General features: G+C 55.1%; 1 protein-coding gene across 8 annotated transcripts in view; it reads right to left on the bottom strand.

Moving 5' to 3' along the window:
* The window catches only part of TCF3 (transcription factor 3), an 82,966-nt gene extending 73,834 nt beyond the window's left edge, over window positions 1-9,132 (bottom strand). For 2 of the 8 annotated variants that reach the window (XM_086767501.1, XM_086767507.1), the window contains exons 1-2: window positions 8,833-9,130; window positions 6,318-6,419 (exon numbers count right to left, since the gene is read on the bottom strand). In XM_086767501.1, the coding sequence (XP_086623627.1) occupies window positions 6,318-6,392 (75 nt within the window). In that variant the 5' untranslated portion in view covers window positions 6,393-6,419; window positions 8,833-9,130. Of the gene's footprint in view, window positions 1-6,317; window positions 6,420-8,832 lie in introns of all 8 variants that reach the window. The other 6 variants (XM_086767508.1, XM_086767502.1, XM_086767505.1 and 3 more) reach the window with 4 other exon arrangements.
* Between the last annotated feature and the right edge of the window lie 13,334 nt (window positions 9,133-22,466).

Raw genomic sequence — 22,466 nt, 5'->3', positions numbered from 1 at the left:
TTTAGCTCATGATCAGAAAGATCAACATCTTGTACTGTAATGGTCATTCTGGCTACTTGTTTGCTATACTGCTGCAGCTTCAGTATCACAGCTGATCTTCTCATGCCAGGGAGCTTCCTCAAAAATACTCCATACTTTGTCAGCTAACCTGCATAAATATAAGTTGGGAGGGTTTCAGAAGCTGTTACTTAAAAATGTATATGCACCTGCGTGCAGCAGCAAAGAAAACTAATTCTTCTCCACACAAATGGAACTCCAGCCAATAAAATAACTGGTTGGAAAACATTTAGCAAATTGACATTTTAATATCCTTTTACTACTCAACTCATGATACTTTCACCACCAACTCATTTGAATTTTTATTATTTTTAGCTTTGCAATGTCTGAGTAACTCAAAAGTTTAATGCTTTGAAGATTAAACAATGTAATGGCACAAAAGCCTGCAGAAATGCAGCATTTCATGCCCTGACATAGCTGATGTTTGGCTGTGGTCAGAAACATTCCTTTGTACAAGACTGCCCAGCTTTGTTTTCACAAATGCTGGGGAGGAAAAAAAAAAAAAAAACAACCCAACAGTTAAATGAGGTAGAGATGCAAAGAGAGCAGCTAAGAAACCAACTACCATTCAGAAAAAAAAAAAAAGAACACAAATTTGGGATCATATATATGTATGTACACACGCACATCATGTATGTGTTATATATATGTATATAAATAAAGGCATACAGTGTTTAAGTACGTAGCCCACATGGGGACAACCCCTCCTGCCAGCAGCCAGTCTGCAGACACCTGCCTTCCTTCAGCTTCACCTCCGACTGTAACCCTGCTCTCCCTACACCCTCCTACGCACAGCCTCGCAGCGAGAGCTGCTGGACATGCACTGCTGAGGGGGCTTCTGCTGCAGCCCCCCCAGGCAGCTGCTGCCCACCCCGACTGGGCTGGCAGCCTCACCATCGAATATACCTTGTTTCCTCAGGAAGTCAGGCTAGAAAACAAAAACCCTAACACCAAAGACTTGCAGCCTACCTTCCTATGCAATGCTACATGTTTTTTCTGCCCCCTCTTCCCACAGGGCAGCGTTGTTTTCTGCAAAGATCTCCAAAATTACTAAAAATGGAATTTACATGTCTGATCCCACCCAGTCTGTGCTCACTCACTCCTCTTAAGGTAGGGAAGAGGATTAAGTGAAGTTAGAAAGCCCCTTCCCAAATGGCAAGAGGCAGTTCTGCATGTGAGGGCACGGGATGCATGAAAATAATGGTACCGAGCAGCAAAAAGCAACAAACACAATAATAAAAGCAGCACTGCTGGCTCTTTTTCATGAGCATTTCTGCTTAATACTTGCTGATACTGAAAAACCCAAGCAGCAAACATAAGTGGAGAAAATGAACAGCCTTGTTCCATTGTGCAACAAGTGCTTTCTACTTCTGCAAAAGAGGTGATCCCCCCCGCCACCGCACTCGGCAATCCCCAGTGCACCCCCGCACCCAGTCCCGCGGGGGGATGCTCTCCCCACCTCTCCCCTTCACCCGCCTCCACCTGGCCTCCGCCTGCTTCGAGAGATATTTCAAGACTGACGCAACACCTTCCTACTCTCTCTCCACAAGGGATTAAGTTGCAGACCCCTTTCCATGCCGAGGTGAGTGAGGATGCTAAAGCGGGGTGATGCCACAAAGGCGGAAACCCTGGGTTACCCCTCACCTCAATACAAGCTTCAAACACACTTATTGCTTGCCGACTCCAGGAAGTATTTTCAGTTGTTTGGTTTTTTTTTTTTCTTGCTGCCAGCTTGTTTTTCCATTGTGGTGCAGGCTGAAGCCAACCAGGTACACTGCCTCAAGGAGCCCGGTGCAAGTCATACATGAAGTGCCAGCTGCCTTCACTGGTGTACATCACTCACAGGCAAAGTTCACCCACCCACTGCAAATTTCCTTTCTGCTTTTAAAATGATGCTTTAAAAATAAACAGGGGGAGGGAGGAGACAAACCGGAGCTGGCACTTAGTGGAGGGACCCAGGCATGAGGGTCTGAGGAGCCATAATTGGGTCACTACTTGGCCTTTGTTGGATTTGAATAATGTAGATTTAAATGTTGTATTTGGTTTGTCAAGTCCTATCTCCAGCCTCCCTGACAGCTGATGATGACTTCTGCATAGCTCAATTTCCACCCCTCTCAAAGAATTTCTTTTCCCTCCATTTCTCCCGAGTTATAAGATGCAAATCCAGCACACAAGAAGATCCAAATGCCCGCAGCTGTCACCAGGGAGGTTACAGCTAAGAGATCTCACACTTTCAACAGCAAACTTGTAAGCAAGAAAGGAAATTTGCCAGACACAAGCAACAATATTGAGCACCATTTCATTTATTGTGTAATTCTACCAGTGCATCAATGTTTTCAAATTAAATAGCTGTTTTCACTTCCTGTGCTCTTCCACTTTATGAACTCCAGGCTGAACCAACCTCAGGCCTGAACTCAAAACCTGAAATCTGTTTTGCAGGGTGGAAAGTATCCAGTTGTTAATTCAGAGAGAAGAGGGAATTTGACTCAATAAACATTGCCAGCACGATGTTTTATACATGTTCATTTAACACAGACCTTCCTGCCTACAGCCCCAAACATCCACTGCAGCATAAAGTCAAACTTTATGACTGCTTCACTCTAAACAAAAGTGAGAGTTTTTATCATGGAAGTACAGGTGCTATGCCTCGGATCGAGCGCAGAGCATGGCTTCAGCATTCTCCGGCACATCAGAAGCAGCAGCAGCAAGGGCAGAAGGAGCTTGCTTGAGCCCTGCTTGCTGGTAATGGTTTGGCTTTCACCCTCAGTCTGATGGCTGGAGCCATGAGGGCTGGCACACAGCGAGAGCAGTCACTTGTGGAGAAATCAGACAGCAGGTCCTATGTGACTGCTCAAGCCGCTGCCCACCCTGCAACACCTCACCAAGCTAGAAAACCACCCTGACAACTAGCATCCCCACAGCATATGGTTAATACTCTGCTAATAATCATGGCTGTTAACAGCATTTCACTTCTGCCAGAGACCTAGGCTGGCACACAGCCGCCTGGCTCTATCCAGCTTGGCAGGCATGCTCTGCATCACGGACAGGCCCCCAGCCCCGTCCACACGCCCGCCCAAGCTGCTCCGTTCTGGCTCTCCTCGTGCCGTGGGGTGCCCCTGCCCTCCAAGCGTCCCAGCCCAGCTTGGATACCTGTCCCCATCTTCCCACAACGCATCAACTCCAGCAGCACAGCATGGCCAAGACACTGCCTGGGATAACCATGGTGAGTCCTTGTAGCCGAGTATCTCCCAACAGCGCAGAGCGAGGGCAGCTTCTGCTCTATTCAGCCTGTGCCCATCAGGCCGAACTGCAAAGCCTGGCAACCACAGGCCAAATGGTAACGCACCAAAATCCAAGCCTAATAAATAGATTAGGCTGGCAACTCGAATCTATAGGCAGGATGCTTTCTCGAAAGCTCTCCTCCAGATTTGCAAGCCCATCCTGGACTAGTGCCAGGGAGCAGTGGTGAAGGAAAGCTTACAGATTACACGTACTTTGGGGCAATTACAAAAAGACAATTTGTTCAGAGGTAGAGGTATGCACGCTGCCGTGCACACCCCAAAGCAGTGATCAGACTCCACAGCCGGGTGTTTGGCTCTGGCTCACTCAGATACATGCTACATATTCCTTTGATTTTCACCCTTATTGGCAAATTACACTGGCAAAAAGCTTTGGGCTCAATAACTACACAATGTGTTTATTTATTAAAGAAGGCACAAATCTTTCTATTCAGGACCATAGGCCCAGTTTATAGGGCACACAACTTACTGACCCCACAAACTCCCATCTCACTATGCAACCCCATTCAGGCCAGACCTTAAAACTGACTCACTGCACAACAAAACACAGAACAGCGCCGGACCACAGACTGCTGGGGTCAAACGTATTTTCCTAGAAAAATAAAATCAATCTGAAGCAAATGGTCCCAGCTGCTCTGAATCTCTCTTCCTAGTGCTCCCTCCCATCTACTCTCCTGGAGAGGATTAGCAGACTGATGCTCCACTCCTGCTTATTCAAAGAAAAATATAAATATACTTGAAATAGCAAGCTTTGTGGTGAAAACATCTGCATCCCAACAACACAGGGAGAGCAAACCATTGAGCAGCCTCTTCCACGGACCCACAATGTGCACAAGCTCACAATGCCAGGGTGAAGACAGTTGACTAGCTAGGAAGCTTTCCATCCTTCAGGAGAGACGTTAATATTTGCTTTATGCAAACTCAGGAGAATAGTGTATGGAGATAAGGGTTTGTGAAACAGATCTGGCTCCAATCCAGACTGCGTTGGAGCCAATCGGCCAACTCATCCTGGAGGGGATGTCTTAGAATAATTTGCTGGCAAATGACATTTGCAGGTCCTGATCCCACAATCAGCCACCCCTGGTGCCGCTGCTGAACACAGGAGACTCACACAAACACAGAACAAGTTCTGGTTGTTCCCAGGTTTACACCACCATAAGAGCATTGGAATGGAACCCAAATTCAATTGTTAGGTGTAGATTAATTTCCAAGGACAGAAACATTTGTGTAGAGAGGGAACAGGTCCGGATCCCTCCAGGGAATACAGCTCTGAGCATGCAAATGAGGATGGTTCGTTAAATTTGAAAATAAGGTCTTGGTTTTTTTTTATTTTTTTTAAAGCTCTAAACAGTGAGTGGGATTTGATTTTTTTTTTTTCCAAGGGAGAAGAAAAAGCAAAGCAGGAAGCACTGCAGCCCCAGCCAGGGAACAGATTATAGGTTTTGGACCCAGACTGCAGTTCAAAACCTGGCACACTCCGGTGCAGGAGACCGAAAGCTCCAGGGCTCCTGCCAACCTGCAGGACCTCTGAGATGAGAGAGGGACAAATAACCACACGCTGCTCCCAACCGAGCCCTGAACATATTCCTGTTTTCAAACGCACACCGTCACTGCAGCCCCGCTACCAAGTGTAAAACTACTGTGAAAATACATTGCTGGCAATTTAATGAAACCAGCCTCCCAACAGAAGCATGAAACTGGGAGAACCGGGCCCCTCCTCCTGGAGGACTGCTCTTTGTGGGGACTGAGAGCACCACTGATCCCTGCTCCAGTGCAGAGCCCTGCCAGGACAGGTACAAGCCCCAGCTGAACAAAAAGTTTTATTTCCCATTGCTAAACCTCAACGCACGGGTGCAGAAAAGCGGATGAGCCTCAGCACTTCCCACAGGCATACCAGGTACCACGACAGCAGGTGCCCTTAGCTCTGCCACTGCTTTTCCCTCCTTTATTCCCTTTTTCTCCAAGAGGCAAGAAAATAAGGGCAGCGGAGCTGTGGGCTGGGTGACCCAGGACCACCCAGAGCCACAGCAGTGACACTCGCGGTTATTCCTCCTCACAGAGTTGTTTTTTCTATCTTCGCAGCACATTTGCTTATCTAAAAGGCAAGGCGCACGCTGCGAGTGCCATGAGAGTGCAGCACACAACAGAAGAACCCAACAGAAAGCAATTTTCTTTTGAACGCAAGCTCTCCTCTCCACAAGTCACCTGCCAACGACCGCCAGCACCAGTGCGGCCAGTGCACAGCGTACACTGTGTGGCACATTGCCGACCCCAGACAGATGGACACGCTGAGGTCTAACCCTCACGCTGCTATGACTAGAAGGGATTTCTCCCTCCGAGCTGCGCACACTCTTCAGGGGAAACTTTTAGGTCCTGTTTTTTTGAAAATAAACAGCTCCTAAATGCAACTAAAGTTTTCCAGGATACAGAAGAGCAGAGCATGGCAAAAAACAAGTGTCCAACTCCTGCAAAAATAATGCGCTGAAGAGCTTGGACACATTTCAAACTGTGACAAAATAACCTGTGGGAGCAAAAGTTTAATAGTCTGGATCTGAAGAGAGGAAAAAAGCCTGCTTAATCAGCTACTGAAGTTACATCTTTGCACAGCTTCAGAAATAGTTACCCAGCCCACTTCGCAGTGAGCACTTAAACAGAGAACACATAACTCTCTTACATTTCCCCAGAATTTCCCATCCAAAAAAAACCCCAACCCACCTCTCCGTGTTCCCTGCGAGGAAACAATAAACGTTTGAGGAGAAGCAGGGGAGAGAGGAGAGGAGGGGCAGAGGCTTTGCTTTAACTTGAAAATAAACAAGTTGCAGCACATGTGCACACACACAAACACGGCACATCTGAAATCCATCATGTCCAATTTACAGGCTTCCTCCCTTCTGCAGCTCCAAAACACTGCACACAAGCAAAGCCCCGTGCCTTTAAAGCCCCCCAGCCGCGCTCGCTTACCATACTGAAGTCCAGCAGGTCACTGAGCTCTTTGTCTGTCCCAACTGCAGCCATTCTCTGCTGCTGCTGATTCATACTCCCACAGGCTCACCAGTGGCAGTCCTAGGGAAAGCGAGGGGGAGGGGAAAGAGATATTTTAATGACTAGAACAAACTACCCACCCCACTGATGAATATTTTAAAAAGACAGAGCGAGAGATAAAGGCGTAAGAAAAGGAAAATCATTTGCATGTCTCCAGCATCCAACTCCTCTGCCGAGAGCACAGTCAGAGTCCTCACATAGCACCCAGAGGCAGGAACAAGCATTCTATTGACCAGACACACTCGTATGTTAGTTTTTTGCTGCCAATTCCACTACTTCAGGCCAGTTCTGTTCCTGGCATGTGGCAAATGAAAGGGGGGGGGAGGAGGGGGGGGGAAGTCAACTCATTTATCAAAGAGTTCAGGCAAGTTATCACTCAGGCTCTTGTCTGGCTCAGCTCACCCCCTCTTCTTCCCACACACTCGCTCCCGGCAGGAGGCTCTCTCTTGTCCTTGCCTAGTTTTGTTTTGGTTGGGTTTTTTTTGGTTTTGGTTTTTTTATTTTGGTTCTTTTTTTTTTTTTAAGAGGTCTGATCTTACACCTCTTTCCTTCAGGTTGCCGAACAACTGCAGCTGCTCTCTCAGGGGCTGAGTTTGGGGATGCCCAGCCAGGCTATATTGAATGAGACCTGAACCTCTCCACTCCGAAAAGGGATTAGAAAAAAAATAAAATAAAATAAAATAAATTCTGGTTTCGGAGGGTTTTGCAAAAATAAAGCCCTCCAGGCAACCTTGCAAGACAGGTAAATAGTATTCTTCCTTTAAAGGGAGATTGATCGTTTTGGCCAGCTCACTATGATAGAAAAATATTTCTTTGGGAAGGAGGAAGAGAAGCCTGAGATAAAAGATTCTCTTTTTTTGGGGCCCTTTTTTTTTTTTTTTTTTAGGAACTCATTCATGGTTACAAAGGGCAGCTGGTCAATAAATTTAACTCATTAATTAAAAAAAAGAAAACTCCATGCAATCCAAAGTGCTTGTAGGCTGTGCCTCCTCGGCCACCACATTTCAATTAAGTTTTTCAGAAAAAAAAAAAAAAAACAAACACGCTGAAATCAGCCCAGCATGTAAAAACTCTTTGCCACTATAAAAAACAGCCAGGGGATTTTTATTTTCTTTAAAAAGCCTTTTCTTTAAGTACCATCAATGAAGCTGGTCAGTAGTTTTAAAGCAACTTTACCAACTTATTGCCCCAGTGCCTCGACCGCTTCAGCGGGGTCGGGGGGCAGATGAGACCCCGGGGAAACCCCCACAGCCCCGGGGAAAGGGAGCGGGCAGATGCGTTCACCTCCGCAGCCCCTCCTCAAACCCCACATCGCCCGAGGGCATCTGCAGCCCTCGCCAAGACCCCAGACAACAATACGCGTTTACCACCGCAAAACTCAGTTCGGGTTTTTATTCTTACACACACGCACGCACCCACCCACCCCTCTCCTTCTAATTTTAACTAACTCCAGCGCCCTGCCCGGCCCCGGGAAGGGCTTTACCCGTCCCAGAACCATAAAGGCTCCAGCAAAACCTGGTCCCCACGGGAACGAGGGGCAGCAGGGCCGGGCTAACGCCCCCCGGGCGCCCGTCCCAGCCCCCTGCCCAGCGGCACCTTCTCTCGCCTGGGACAAAGGCTGGGCAGCCCCGAGCTGATCCCTTCTCCCTCTTCCTCAAGTCCCGGCGCGGCCTGTGCAGCCCGGCTACTTCGGGACACGCGTGGGGCCCAGCCAGGCAGGACAGGGCCTCGCTGTCCCCTTCCCCACCCAGGGGTCCCGCCGTGGAGAGGGAGGGGCGGGGTAAGCGGGCAGCCCCCCCCCCCGCACATACACAGTGCGGAGAGGAGGGCGAAGTAAGTCACTACCCCTACTCGTGTCTGCCCCGTGCCGTGGGGAGGGGGTCACGGCCACCCCGGAGCGGAGGGAGGAGACCGAAGCGGGCTCCCCCCCCCCCCCCCCCCGCCTCCCACCCTGCCGCGAGTGGAAGCGGTCTGCCCCCCACGGCACCCCCACATCGGGTCCCCTTAACTTTCGCAGCGCCTCGACCCGGAGCTGTGTGTCCCCTCCACCCGGGACGGGGGACAGGGAGCGCCCGAGGGCGGTGAAGGAGGGCCGGGGGCGGCCCGGCTGAAGTTCGCGGCAAGACCGGGGACCAGTCCCCACTCTCCGACGGCGGGGAAGGGGGAACCCCTCCCTTCAAGGCTCCCTCTCCCCACGCGTGGGTTCCCCATGCTGCCCCCCCCCCCATTCCCCCGGCAAAACTTTCCCGAGAGCCGGCGGCGCGGACAATGGAGCCGAGACCAGTCCGTCTCGGCGCCCCCAGTCCCTCAGCGGCTCCGGGCGCGGGGACGCTGCGGAGGGACCTCCAAAAGCACCGGTGGAAACGCCTCCGTATTTTCTTATTTTATTTTAATTTCTGTAATTTAAAAAAAAAAAAAAAAAAATTAGTTTTACCTGTTCCGGGGCAGGCGCGCGCACACCGGGTGCGTGCGCGGGGGAGGTGAAGCGCATGAAGGCCCCGCGGGCGCAGCGGGCGGGCGGCAGCCGCAGCGCCCAAGGCCGGCGGGCGGCGGCGGCGGCTCCTATTGTTCTGGCCCCGCCGGCGGATACAATGTAAGACCCAAACGGCGCGATCGGGCCCGCACCGGGCGGCGCGTGCGCCCCGTGCCCGGCCCAGCCCCACGCCGCGCCTCCTCCGCCCCGCCCCGGGTCCTAACGCTGCGGTTGCTGTCGGGGCCGCTCCGCCTCCTGCCGCTGCGCCTGCAGGCCCCGCAGCCTCCGCATGATCCCCCCCCCCCCCCCCCCCCCGCGGTGGCAGCAAAGCCAGACGCAGCGCCTCCCCCGCCCCTACCCCGCACACGCACCGCCTCTCCCCACCACCTCCCTGCCTCACGCCCCGCCCTCCCCCGCGCCGTATCCCTCCGCCGTCTGCACGGGCAGTAAGGTGAGGCGGAGAAGCGCTGCTTCCCCACGCGCGCTCTGCCGCGGGGCGGTTGCGGTGGGGCACGCTCTTCCCGCTCCGCGCCGCGCCCCCCACCTCCCCTAGATGTGGAACTATGTTTCCTGGCGGAGGGGGACGGGACGGGTAGGGAGAGCCGTGACCACACGGGAGCTTTGCGAGATGGACTGATGAAGCCGCGGGGCGCCCTCCAACGGGAGGGTCCTGCCGCTCCGAGTGGCAGGCGGCGCGGCGAACCAGGACGCGGCACGCTGCCTCGGACCCCGCCCACCGAGGGTGGGAGGCGGAGCGGGGGCGCGGAGGCGGGGCCTGGTTCACGTAGCAGGTCGCAGCTGCTTCCTTGTTTCTTCGGTGGGGGCCTCCGCGGAGGTCTGGCGGGTAGGGTCGCGCAGGCCGCGGGTCCGCCCTGGGGTGGGGGTCCCGCCGCGGGCTCGGCGGCGCTCCGGGAGCCCGTGCCCGGCAGCAGCTGCCTCCCAGCTGGATGCCCACTCGGTGCCCCGCTGCGGGGCAGCCTCCCCCGGGGCATCCCCGCGGGACACACCCTGGCGCTTGCACGGGGGCTGCGGCCTGGCCCTGGGCACCCTCCGCGGTGCTGGAGTCGCCGCCCTCCCCCGCCACAGGACCGCCCCTGGGCTGGGCCCACGAACGCGAGCTCCCCCCCCGGGCCGGCGCGGCCCTGCCCGCACTCCTGCCCGCCAGCAGCTGCCTCAGCTGGTCCTTCGCAGGTGTTGCGATGTAAATCCGTATTTTAGGTATCCACATTTACATCTTTCCACACGGTTTAACTCTGGGGCTGGGTGCCAGCACTTAGAAGCCGGTCGGTGGGTGCTTTGTATCAAAAGTGCCGACCATCCAGCCTTGGCGCCGCGTATCCTCCTGGTTCATCGGGAACGAGGGAGGCTGCCGCTTGGCGGGGCCTCTCCCTGGCTCCCTGGGAGCCACTTCACCCACGAGGGCTGCTTGCTCGTTGGGTGGCTTTTTGAAATGGCACTGGGGGGAAGAAGGGAGCCGGGTTTGGGGAGGAGTGGGAGCTCTCCTCAGCCCGACATCGTTTCCCTGCTCTGGGTCACGCTGCAGTGGAGAGTCAGCGCTTTGCCCACTGGTTCCATTCGTTATCTTGGGCAGGTGCAAAAGCAGAAGCACGTGGGTGTGGGGAGAGAGTTCCCTCCTCTCATCTGGGCCACACCGGCATCCAGTAGAGGGAACGAGCAGGAGCTGGGCTGCTGCCTGCCTGGGAGCAGGCGCTCTCCCTGGTGAAGGCCTGCTGCTCCTGTCCTGCCTGCTTGGCTTCAAAGCCATCGGTCAGCAAAGCTGCTTTCGTTTTCACGCTGCCTGACTGCCTCTGTAGCTGGCGTCCTGGGCCAGCTGTCACCTGGACTTTTGGACCATTTGGCTTTTGAAAAATATTTTTTTTTTTAAAGCAGAAAGAAATGCCTGCATTTAAATGGGGTTGATGACCAAAGTCATCTCCTGTCGTCAGGGATGGATCTTCCTAGGTGTCCAAGTGGCCCCCACTCTGACTCAGTGAAGATGGGGATGTGTCTGGGCTGGCAGCGGTGGTTGCGGTGATGGTCCGAGACGTGTGAAGAGGGAACCGCTAGCAGCCACGCTCATACACAGCTGTCAGCACCCCTCCAAGAGGAGCGTACTCCCCACAGAGCAGTGGGATCCAGTCGCCCTGGGCACATGCCGCATCAATCCCACTGGGCATCGCCCTCGGCCCTGCCATTTCCCCACAGGCAGCCAGCCCTGGGCTAAGAGCCTGGCTGGGGCAAACACTGCCTGGGCTCGGAGTGGAAAGGCATGTGGGGCGCAGATGGGGCCAGCTGTTGTGTCACTGCTTTTGGGAATCAGTGTGGAGCTGAGCCCTGGGCTAATGGGCTGGCAGAGATGCGGCCCCCCTCCCCCTGCTCCCAAAAGAAGGAGAGCGCTACTTTGAGTGCTGCCGATCTGTGAAAGGAGCCCATTCACCTTTTTCTCCTGCATTTTCCCCATGCCTGGTGGCTCCTTGGATGGCTGTCAGCCCACAGCACCCGAGCCCGACTGCTCGCCCCCACTGCGAGGCGCAGGGCCAGCATCTCCTGCCAGCATCACCCCTCTTCCTCCACTCCCCCTCTGCCTTCCGTTCCTAAGGATGACAAGGAGAAGATGAAACATCTCCCTAACACAATTATATTCTAATTTTGCCCATGTGGCCATAATTTCCCTGTCAACAATTGTAATTAAACCTTAGACCCTAGCTGTCCTGCCACTGGTGGCTGTGCAAAGCCACGTGATGGAGAGCCGAGGTAGGCAGCAGTCAGCATGATTCTTGCTGGCTTTCCCCAGCCATCCGCTGCTGGGCAATAAGAGGTGAAAGCGGTGGGGAGATTTTCCTGCTCTGAGCTGTTTTGGTCACTGTGCATCTTTGCGTATGTTGAAAACAGAATTTGCCTTTGAAGGCTCCTCCTTCCTGGTGGCAGCATCATGGCAAGAAGCGTGTCCCCAGGCCTGCCCATGGGGAACTGGGGAGGCTTAAAACTCCTCCAGTATCATGTTTTTTTCCTTGAAGCTGAGAAGTTTCCCCTTCCAGTTCACAGCGCGGCCCCCTCACTTTCCTATTTTGGGCTATTTCGGCGTAGGACAGGAGGAAGCAGAAGGGATGGTGGGATATGGAGAGGGGTACATTTCTGTCAGACCCCTCCACCCAGGGCAGTGGAGAGGCTCTGGTGACATTCCCTGCCTGGAGATGTGCTGGAGCCTGCAGGCTCAGGAGCAACCTCGACATCCCTTGAACACTTTGTGGTGGGAGATACAGGCCAAGCCCAGCACAATGGCATAAAACACGGCAGTGTTGCATGGGCAACATCTCAAGTTCTGCTTGTTTCCATCCCCTGAACCTTTGGGATGGGGGTAGAAATTTTAATCACCTTCACAACTGTTAGCGTTAGTAATGTACAGCCAATAAGTAAGTAAATAGAGCTGAGATTGTATCTTAGTCCTATGACACCAAGAGCCGTGTCTTAAATAACACACAGCTTCACAATGACTCTTGTAATACTCAGAGCTGGCGATGCTACGGGAAAAAACCACTGCATGGCAAAGGCTCCAGGCTGAAGGAGGGCACAGCCCTCAGGCAAGGGGCTGAAGGAGGGCGCAGAGACCTTCCCCTGCAGGCGGCTGAGCTCCCAGCTGAGCCTTGCTGGAAGGGGAAGAGCCTATCCATGCAATGCTCCCTCTTTGGGAGAACAGCAGCCATTGTTTCAAAAGCATTTGGTACCTAAGAGAAGGGCTTTGCAGCCCTGGAAGCCAGAGGTGAACCTGGCAGCATTACCAGCCCAGTCCAGGCATCCAGCATGGACCCGCAACAAAGAGCCTCCGGCTCTACCCATGCTGGGTTTGCCATCGTGCTGCTGACTCCCGTGGAAATGAGTCCCTTGGTTTGCTGCATGTAGTACAGCCAACATCCTTCAGCTTTGCTCCCAGGGCTGCTTACTGTCTCCTTCCCAGCATCCCTTCCCAGCTCCTGGCGCCTGAGCTCCAGCAGCTCCAGCAGAGCAGGGCATCGACAGCCCTGGAAAGTGCAGGTGAGTTAATAATTCTGCAGGAATCAAACAAATCCCACTGGAGCCAAATGCAGGTTCATCATTTGTGTCCCCCCCCCCCACCAACGCAATGCCCTGTTTGCAGCGCTGCATCGGGAGAAACAAAAAGCGAGAAAATCTCAATAAGCAACAGTGCTGCTGGCAGCCGGAGTGGTGGTGCCCTCGCTAGCCTGCACAGCAGTAGCTTTTCTGCTTCCCACTCCAGGGATTCCCCTGCACTACAAATTTTACCGAGGAATAACATCGCTTTATAGCCCTTGACTGAGGTCCAGGGGTTCCAGCCAGCTCTGAGCTCCAGCCATGATGAACTCCCTGCCCTGGGTCTTGCTTCCCATGTGCAAAGCAGAGCCATTGCGGCGACCGGCTGTAGGTGTGCAGCTCCTGGTGCAGCCGCCTCCTCCTCGCTGCTGAGGCCTGGGCAGGCTGTTACATGCCATAAGGCAGAAGTCAGCAGAGAGAAGCCACAAGCTCCGACAGCCGGCAGAGCCGCACATTGTTTCCATAGGAAGATGAGTAGTTACTCTGTTCAGGTCTTTATCTGTGGCCCTGGTCCCTGTGCCTCAGTTTCCCCTCCATGAGGTTACATCAGGGCTGAACCCTGCTGGTGTGAAACCCTTGGAGACCTTTGCAGGTGCTGTTGGGGGCACAGCAGTGGTGTGTCACCATCCCCGTGTCACATCCTGGCAGTTCGAGAGGGTCTGGGAAAGGGCCGCTGTGGTCCTTGGCCAGGAGAGCTTGTGAGTGCTAGGCTGGTCCAGACCATGGATTGTGGCAGTGTCCAGGGGAGGCTGCGGCCCCAGCAGGGGCTGTGGGATGCTGGCCGCTGCTGCTTTCCTCAGAGCCTCCTGCTCCCCTCATTAAAAAAAAACCTGAAAATGAATTAAAATTTGGGTCAGTAATGGGCAACAAAACAGGCTTAGAAAAAAAAAAAAAAGATGCTGGAGCAAAATCCCCATTTCCCTGGAATTTCCTTAAAGCGAAGCTGTTTTTTCCAGGACGTGATGTGATTCCCTGGGTACGGCTGACTACAGCGCTGCTTGCTAAGACCTGCCCTGCATTTGAGACCCAGAATATAGCCCCATCTGTTAAAGACTGGGGACACTGCATGACAGCCACCCGCACTGCCAGGGACCTGACCTCCGGTGCAGAGGAGGCGGATGGCCTGGGACCACCCAGTGAGGCCGGCGGCTGCGCAAAGTCCCTGCGCAAGCCCCCCTGCCCCTAAAAATCAAGGTGGCCCAAAGAGGTCCCCTCGGCATGGGGGACAGTGAAGGGTAGGACCAGGTGAGCATCTCCCACCCAGAGCCAAGGTCTGGGGGTACCATCCTGCCCACCCAGCTTCCCCTTCGTTCCAGTTTCAGGGAGGTAAAACAAGGTGTGGAGGTGCGGAGCATCGCTTGTCGATGTCACTGTGGAGGATGCTCCCGGAGATGCCTGTCACCAGAGCCACGGAGATGTTGGCCAGCGTGTGGCTGGGCTTGGGCCACCATGCCGGGAGTCCCGGGGCAAGGGGTGCAGTGGGAGTTCAGGACTTTGCACTGGATCCTGACGACTTTAAGGAGCAAGTTTGAGTTCATATTTGCATTTAGTCACAGTGTGAGTCAGACATTCCAGCCTCGGCTGCCGAAATGCCTCAGCTCTGACTTCTGATTTCCCACTGCAACCTCGGGGTTTTTTTTCTTTTCTCCCCCCCCGCCCCGCCCCCCCGCCTTCTCTTTCCCTTTCTCCTCTTTTTCTTCCCTTTCTTGCCTGTCCTTTCTGGCCAGCCCCATTTCAATGGCAGGTCAGGCTGCCATGGGAGCACGTTCGGCACTGGGCACGGGGCAGCCGAGATGCTATGGGGGGGACAAGGCAGAAGGACGATCGTGGGTGTCCCGGAGAGTTTATTTTTCCCTGCAGCAATGGGGACCTGAGGGGGCGTTAAACCCCACCAGAGTCCAGCCATGGAGGGGGTTGAGCCAGGGACTCCCTACATTCCTCCAACAACACTGGGGGGGGAGTTGTGGGTGGCAGGAGCCACCAGCAGCTTTTGGCTACCCCAGCCATCACAGCAAGGCCCCAGAGCAGGGCAAATCTAGGGGGAAGAGGGGGAGGAAATAGGGGAACCCCCCCAGGAAAAGCCCACCAGACCCTCCACTCTGCATCAGGATACGTGCCAAGCTTGTGCAGGTTTATTTGGCCTCAACAAAGCACCAATACTTGAGTTGTAATGTTTTTAATTTAAAAAGACCTGGAGCTCAGCTGGCACAGACCAGGGAGCTGCCTCCCCGCTGTGCCCCCCCTGGAGCCAGGACCCACAGGGGCATCGGGGATGCCCAGCCCAGACCTGGGGGCTGCTGGGCCCCCCTGAGCCAGGGGCTGGAGGAAGGAGATAGGTCGAGTATTTAGACAAGAAAGGCAGTTTTGTTTTCGGTTTCCCGAATGATGCATTCCACATGGCATTGCATCACGCACAGCTGTTACATCACTTTAGCCAGGAAATTTAAAACAAGTGGCCTCGGCTGGAAATGGTGGTTTAATTATTATTTATGGACAACAACAACAACGGAGAGAGAAAAAAGGCCTCAAAACCCTTTTTAATTTTTTTTTTAACCCACCCATCCCTCACACTATAACAACTTTGTCGCCAGCTCCCTCCCAGCCTGTGTGATGGTGCAGCAGCCGGGCTGCCAAGGGGATGGGCTCTTGGCGAGGGCAGGCTTCCATCAATCCAAGCAGCTCAGACAGTCCTTACAGACCCTTTGGCCACACTGTCCACCTCTCCTCCAAGGATGCCCCCTCTTTCCTGGCTGCCCCTGTGGCATCCACAGCAGAGCAGGGCACCCGCTGGCTCCCGGCCACCCCGCAGGGATGCTGCTCATCCCCGTGCATGGATGCTTCCTCCACCAAAGCATGAGCGCATGCCACCAGCAGCTCCCCCAAAAACATCGTTGACTTCGCTCACCATCCTCCCTTTGGGTGCCGTTTGTTGGCCCTGGAAGCCCCGCAACACGTGCTGCTGTTATAATTCTAACAACAGCTGCGTTATGACAGTGAATATCTTCAGCGGGACAGCCTGGAGTCGCACGATAGATCTGAGTTCATCCTTGCCTGCTACGGCTGCCCATCAGCATGGGATGGCTGCATGTACCATGGGGACCAGCCCTTGGCACAGCCGCGGGGGACATGGGTGGCAGTGACAGGTCCCCTTCTCCGACCTATTTTGCTCCTTTTCTTCCAGCGATGGGGACATAAGTGAAGTCAAGAGCATCATCGTCCTCCCTGCCTTTGCATGGAGGCATCAGGGACCCTCTTCCTCTCCTCCTTCGCCCTCTCTTTCAGGCATAGCATGGAGCAAGGATGTTAGTGGCCCTGGTTACCCCACTTCCAGCACCCCAGGGATCCCCATCACTGGCCAGGGACACATGGACGGGCAGAGGGTGGCCCTGGCATGAACTGTCCAGCTGCTCCTCCAGACCCTCGCCCAGGAGTTTCGCACAGTCCCCAGTCCCCTTTGCAGCTGAGGAAACTGAGGCAAAGGGAAGGGCAACGACTTTTCTGCCGGAGCACAGACTTCAACAGCATAGAGTGTCTCCACAGTCACCTGCCGAGCAGGGCCACGTCCTCCAGCAGGATGGAGGGGAGGCAGCAAGGGGAACGGGGCATGGCCCACCCCTTGCTCAGGACCTGCCGGAGAGCCGGGTGCTGACAGGGCCAGCCGGATCCAGCCCTGCGGAGGATGCATGGCCGCAGCACCTGCCTCTGCTTGCCTCCTAGCCCAGGCAGAGCCAGTGTGGAAACTTCTCGACCATGCATTGAAAAGCTTCATGGCAGCTTGCTGGAAAATTCAGTGGGGAATTCTGCGTGCAAAACCCCTCGCTTTGTGCAAGGGTTGAAAAATGCATAAACGCTCCATCAAAATGCTGCCCCGGTGCATCGGTGGAAACAAACACTCTGGCCACCACCTTACCACTTCTCTCTCCGATTACTCCTCGAATAATGTTTTCCAGCCCATTGTCCACAGACTACTGGGTGCTGATGGGACCTCTGGGAAACACGAGGTTGTACCACGATGGGGTGCACCCCAGCCCCGTGGGCTGTCCTGGGGCTCAGGAGAAAGTGATTCCCGAATTGTAACGTTTAGACGACATGGTTGTAAAAAAATCCCACCTGGGTGCCCCAGGTCCCTGCGGCACAGCAGAGCCTGGAGATGCTCATATCTGCCTGAGGGGGTTTGAAAAAGCTGCTTTAAAATCAACAAGAAATGAAGTGAGGTCATGAAACAGCCCTCAACATGGTGTGTTGGAGGAGTCAACACGGCGTGCCTGGTCCCAAGATGGAGTCCCTTGCCTCATCACTGCATCCGCCTATGAACAGGAAACCTCCGTGTGTGTTTACCAGGCGGGCCCCAGCATGGGCCAGGGGGCCCAGGGAATCTCCTCTGAATGGAGAGGAAAGGCACTCCCACACCCAAGAGACAGTCTCAGCGCCTCTTCCGAGGAGGGCAGTGGAGGGAGATGTCCAGGGGTGCCCATGCTGGGATGCCCTGGGAGGGGCTGGTGGGGATGCTCTTTCCTGTGAGGATACAGGAGTGAAGGTTGCCGCTGGCTGAGACAGCTGGTGGGTGGGAGAAGGTTAATGGGGGGAGAGAGAGAAAGGCTGGGGAGAGGCGGAGAGGAAGAGAGAGATGGAGGGAAGGAAATAGCTGTTGCGGGAGTTGGGTGCAGAGCAGGGGACCGGGACAGGAGTCTTGCCTGTGGGTACTGGCCAGGATGAGAAATGCCTCCTCCAGCACCCCTTCAGGATGAAAGCAGCAGGAGCTGAGCCTTCAAACCTGAGGGTAAATATTCCCCATGGGCAAGGAGCATGAGCAGCATCCATCTAAAGGACTATCAATGCACCCTCTGGCACCGGGAAATGTCCCCTCCACCCACCCCAAAAGCCCCGGCGGGGAAGGGGCAGGGGGAGATGACAGGTGTTTGCCTGGGCTTGAGTGCCACTGGGATGTAAATGCATCACTCACGGGATGCCTTTCCAGCTTCTTCAAGCTAAGCAGCTAAATAAATACATCAGCACAGTGGTTCAATTTGCAAACATGCCCCAAAGTGGAGCTGCTCTGAGCACTGGGATGCTGGGGACCACGGTGGCCTCGTGCCTTTGCTGTGAGGGAAGGAGAGGCCACGAGCAGTGCCTCTTTGAAACTGGCCAGGGGATTTCCCTTCCCTACCCAGATTTCTTCCCTTAGAGGGTTTCACGATATAATGTCAAGTTTCAGCATCATTTGAGGAGTAATGGTGACCAGTAACCACCGTGGTGAGATGAGTCCCTGCTCCAGGCTCCTTCCCCCTCGCCATGGGGCACGGACATAGGAAAGAATGACCAGATCCCGACAACAACTCTCCCTGTGGCAGGATCGGGCTCAAGCCTCCTCTGCAACAAAGTGAGTGTTTGCGGTGGGTCCCGTCTCAGCCCCATTTTCCATCCTCCCTCCTCATGGTCTCAGCCCAGGGGGTGATTTGGGGACCACCTGTCCCCTCTGGCCGCCTGCCCGCTGCCAGATCCAGCCCCACCAGCATGGGGAAGATCCAGTCTGGCTCTGTCCTCTTCTACATTGCCCCAGTCCCTGGACTCTGTGTCTGCGCTGTGACCTCATCCCACCACACGTGGCTCTGGCACAGGTCAAAGATGCTGAAAACTCTCTCAAAACTTGAGCTTGGGCACAGGAGCGAAGACCAACACCGCCGGCTTTTGCCCATCCTTCACTGCAGCTGCAGGTGCATCTTCACTGTTTTGTCCCACCCGGCCTGGCCCGTGGCACCACTTCTCTTTCGCTTCCCTGAGGCCAATGCGGCGCGTAGGTGGGGGACCCAACCGCACCGGCGCAGTGGTATAATTAGATGCTGGCAACCCTGGGAGCTCACGTCACTTCGGCTGAGAGGAAGGAGAAGCAGAAACTCCTGGCAGGGCTGAGCCACCAGCCGGGGGCTGTGGAGGGGTGCTGCACTTCAGTGGCCTGGGGACACGGCAAAGGGTAACTGAGGGGACCAGAGCATCATTCCCCACATGTATGGCCGGGGCAGAGGCTGCTGCTGTGGGGGGAATCAGTGGGTCCCTGCATGAGGAGCAGCCAAAAATCCTGCAGTCTGGTTCTGCAGCTGAAGCTGTTGGACCCCTCCCTGGCATTTTGCAGGGTGCTCCCCCCACCTACATCCACAGCTTTGGGGAACAGGAGGGCGCGGAGGGGAGAGGGGATGAAACCAAAAGGCAGGTTAAGGGAGATCGGATGAGGAGGAGAAGGCTGAAGAGATGCTCAGTCCTGGGCATGTGAAAGGACATGGCAGTGTCGTAGTTCAGCCAAACCCATGTCCTCTTGGCCATGGCCAGCAGACTGCAGAGGGGTTTGCCAGCAGGAGGGGGGACCAGAGGGGATGTGGGTACCCCGAGGCTGCGTTTTGGGCTGTGCCCGAGTGATGGGACGTTTAAGTCAGAGCAGGGTTCTGTGGCTCTGGCGGTGGGCCGGTGGGCTCCCAGCAGCCCCAACAAGGGTTGGGGACACCTGATGACCCCCCGCTTGCGCCATGGCCCCTACCCCATGTCTGGAGCCCGGGTGCAGCCCCAAGCCAGGAGGGGATGGGCTGGGGTGGGGGGCAGGGCACAGGAAGTCAGATTAACAGCAGCCACTCATGAAATCTAGGGCAGACTCGTCTGTCAGGCATCTCCCATTCCAATTTGTCTGCGATGCCTTCTCCCCATCTCCCGTATCCCCTCTCCACCCTGTTCCCTGCAAACTCACATCTAGGGGGTGCTGTGGGGAGCATCCTTGGGTGGGGAGAGAGAAGGCCTTGGGGTGGCAAAGGGGCTTTTTACCCTTATTAAACCCTGGGTGTTCCTTTTGGTCCCATGGACAGCCTCTGGCCTGGGCTCTTGGCTCTCCTCCGATCCAATTTTCAGACTCTCAGGAGCTTTCTTTTCTTTTGAGGCCTCTGGAAAACTCCGGGTCAGGGTGTCGGGGGGGCAGGGAGGTCGTGATAGTTTTATTTAAAATCAGGAGCTTAAGAGGGAAAAAAACCCCCACATTTGGAGAGGGAAGGGCAGAAAGGTGACTCTGGCTGCGTCAAAGGCTCTGATCCACCCCTGTGTGCGGCCGAGCCCTGGTTCTGCGGTTCCTGGACAGCCTGTCTTTTGAAGCTGCTTTCAAAGCTTTCCGTCACTGGCAGCGTCGAAGCCCCCCTGGGAGCTGCTGGGGAGGGGGCGCAGGGTGCCAGCTCCACCAGCCCCTGGAGGTGGCAGGGGTGCCACCAGCCGGACCAAGGGGGAATCAGGGCAGCAAGAGGAGGTTGGGAGCTGGCGGTGTCGTGCCCCACACCGGCCCTGTCTTCACACCAGGAGGGGAAACCCCTGACACCTTGCTTGAACTCTGAAACAGAAAAAAAAACAGTCTGCCCAAGAAGCCGCCCCTCTGCCGCAGAGCATCCTGCTCAGATTTTGAGCAAAACCGGGCAAAAAATGGCTTGGAAGCCCCCAGCTCTGCCATCAGCTCTGCTCAGTGCTTGGTGCTGTGTGAAACAGTGCCTTTTTATGAAAGCAGGCAGGAGAGCCGGGTGGAAGGACACAAATCTGCCTGAAATTAAAATAGACATCTGGAGGTGTGTGTATGTAACCTGGGACTGTGGGGGCATGTTCACCCACCTGGGTTTGCAGTGACCTCAGTTTAACTTGGCAGCCATCAGACGCTTTATCTTATCTCTGCATCGCGCTGTGCGCTCACGCTGTACACTTGCAGCTAAACGAGTGCCAAGCGCCTCGGCTTCCCCTGCTCCTGCCTGCATGGGACACCCGCATCGCGCTGGCACAGCACCCGTTTCCTCATCACTGGGGGAAGCTGCTGCTCCCCACATGACATTCGGAGCCAGCACTGCAGCTTTCCCCCTGGGGTTTAATTTGGGGGAACAGAGAGTGCTCCCATCCCTGCATCCCTCCTCCATTCCCCAGCATCCCAGGAAGGGGAGGTTGAGGTGACAGATATCATCCCTGTCTCTATTTTCACCAGTGGTAAAGCTAAAACCGGCTGTGGTCATGGTGCAGAGGTGCCCAGGGTACGTGGGTGCCATAGCATGGACAGACGGATGCTCATGGCTGGGCGATGTGGCTGCAGGGCAGAGCCCAGGGTTTATCTCTAATCTTGCCTCCGTGCACGCACTCCCAAAATAAAGCACTGATGCAAAATGTTTCACCTGCTCCAACCTACTGCTCGGTAGGAGGATGCCACCCTGATTTATAGCTCACTATTTTCCTTTCCTGGTAGCTTATAAATCCAAATATTGGCATTTTTTTTTTCCCCAGAACACGGGAAGGAGACAGGGATGGGGAGCTCAGGAAAGGAACCTGTGAGCTCCTTGCCCCATAAGCCGTGTGAGGAGGATGAGAGGGGCAGTCATTGGACTTTACTCATCTCTGGTGTAGATAGTTGCCATTTTTTGGGTGCAACAGGAGCTGGACAGGGAGCTGCCCCCCCCTCCACTGCCTCTGCGGTTTCCCTATGTGCTCCAGAGGCCCCCCGGGCTGGGGTGACAGCGAGATGCAGAAGGCAGGATGTCACCTCAAACCTCAAGAGGAGCTGCTGCCAAGGGGGAGGGCAGCTGGGACGCTGAGGCGCGGGACGGGGGGAGATTTGCAAGTCACCCCATGTAAACACAACTGTCCTCTTCCACAGCCTCCCAGCCTCACCGGGGGCCGTGGGGCTCTTGTGTCCCATCGGGGATGGGGAATGGCCTCAGTGCACCATGAGACCCCAGGGCGGGGTGGGGACACAACGCTTTGCAGGCACCCTGATGATGACTGAAGAAAATGCCCTGATGCCCTCAGGGGTCCTTTTTGGGGACATGGCATGAGGGTGTCCCCTTCTCTGGGGGTCAGTGTAGCACCCCAACCCCCCAGCCCCTGTCCCATGCTGTGAGATGGATTTGGTAGCTTTGGGGCAATGGTTGGGGACCTGTGACCCTCTAAGCTCATGGGGGAAGAGGGGAATCTCTCTTCAGGGCTGGGGGGGGGGGGGTAAAGTTGGGATTCTGCCCTCAGCCCGCTCCGTTTCTGGGGTCCTCAAGAGCCGGTTTGATTTCAGTTTGTGAACCATCACCAAAACCTTTTTTGCTCATCCATCACCCACATAACCCTTCAAATACCCCTGCAGCATGCATAGGACACAAGCCACCTGAAAGCTGGAAAGCTTGGGACCCCCGACCAGATCAAGCTGTGCAACCCTGGGCGTGGGGTTGGGATACAGCAAAGAGGGTGCTGCATGTCGTTCCTACAGCACCCTGTGTTGCCCAGAGCCCTGCCAGCACCCACTGGTCATAACGGGGCACAGAAGGATGCTGAGGACAGGGACGCTCAGGTATGACAGCGCCCAGCATGGCTCCTCAATGCCAATGCTGCTTGGTGGAGGCGTCACACGGGGAGAGCACCCACCTGAGCATGCACCCAGAGGGAGCCCAACGCACCCGCGTGTGCAGGCACCCACGAGGTGCCTCAGCTCCCCAGGGAGGGGAACAGAGGCAGTCCTCCAC

This window comes from Chlamydotis macqueenii, chromosome 26 (assembly GCF_036417535.1).
Source record: "Chlamydotis macqueenii isolate bChlMac1 chromosome 26, bChlMac1.mat, whole genome shotgun sequence".
In the NCBI taxonomy this organism is placed as follows: Eukaryota; Metazoa; Chordata; class Aves; order Otidiformes; family Otididae; genus Chlamydotis; species Chlamydotis macqueenii.
Note: the sequence above shows the minus strand (reverse complement) of the source record. Positions and strands in the feature narration are given on the sequence as shown.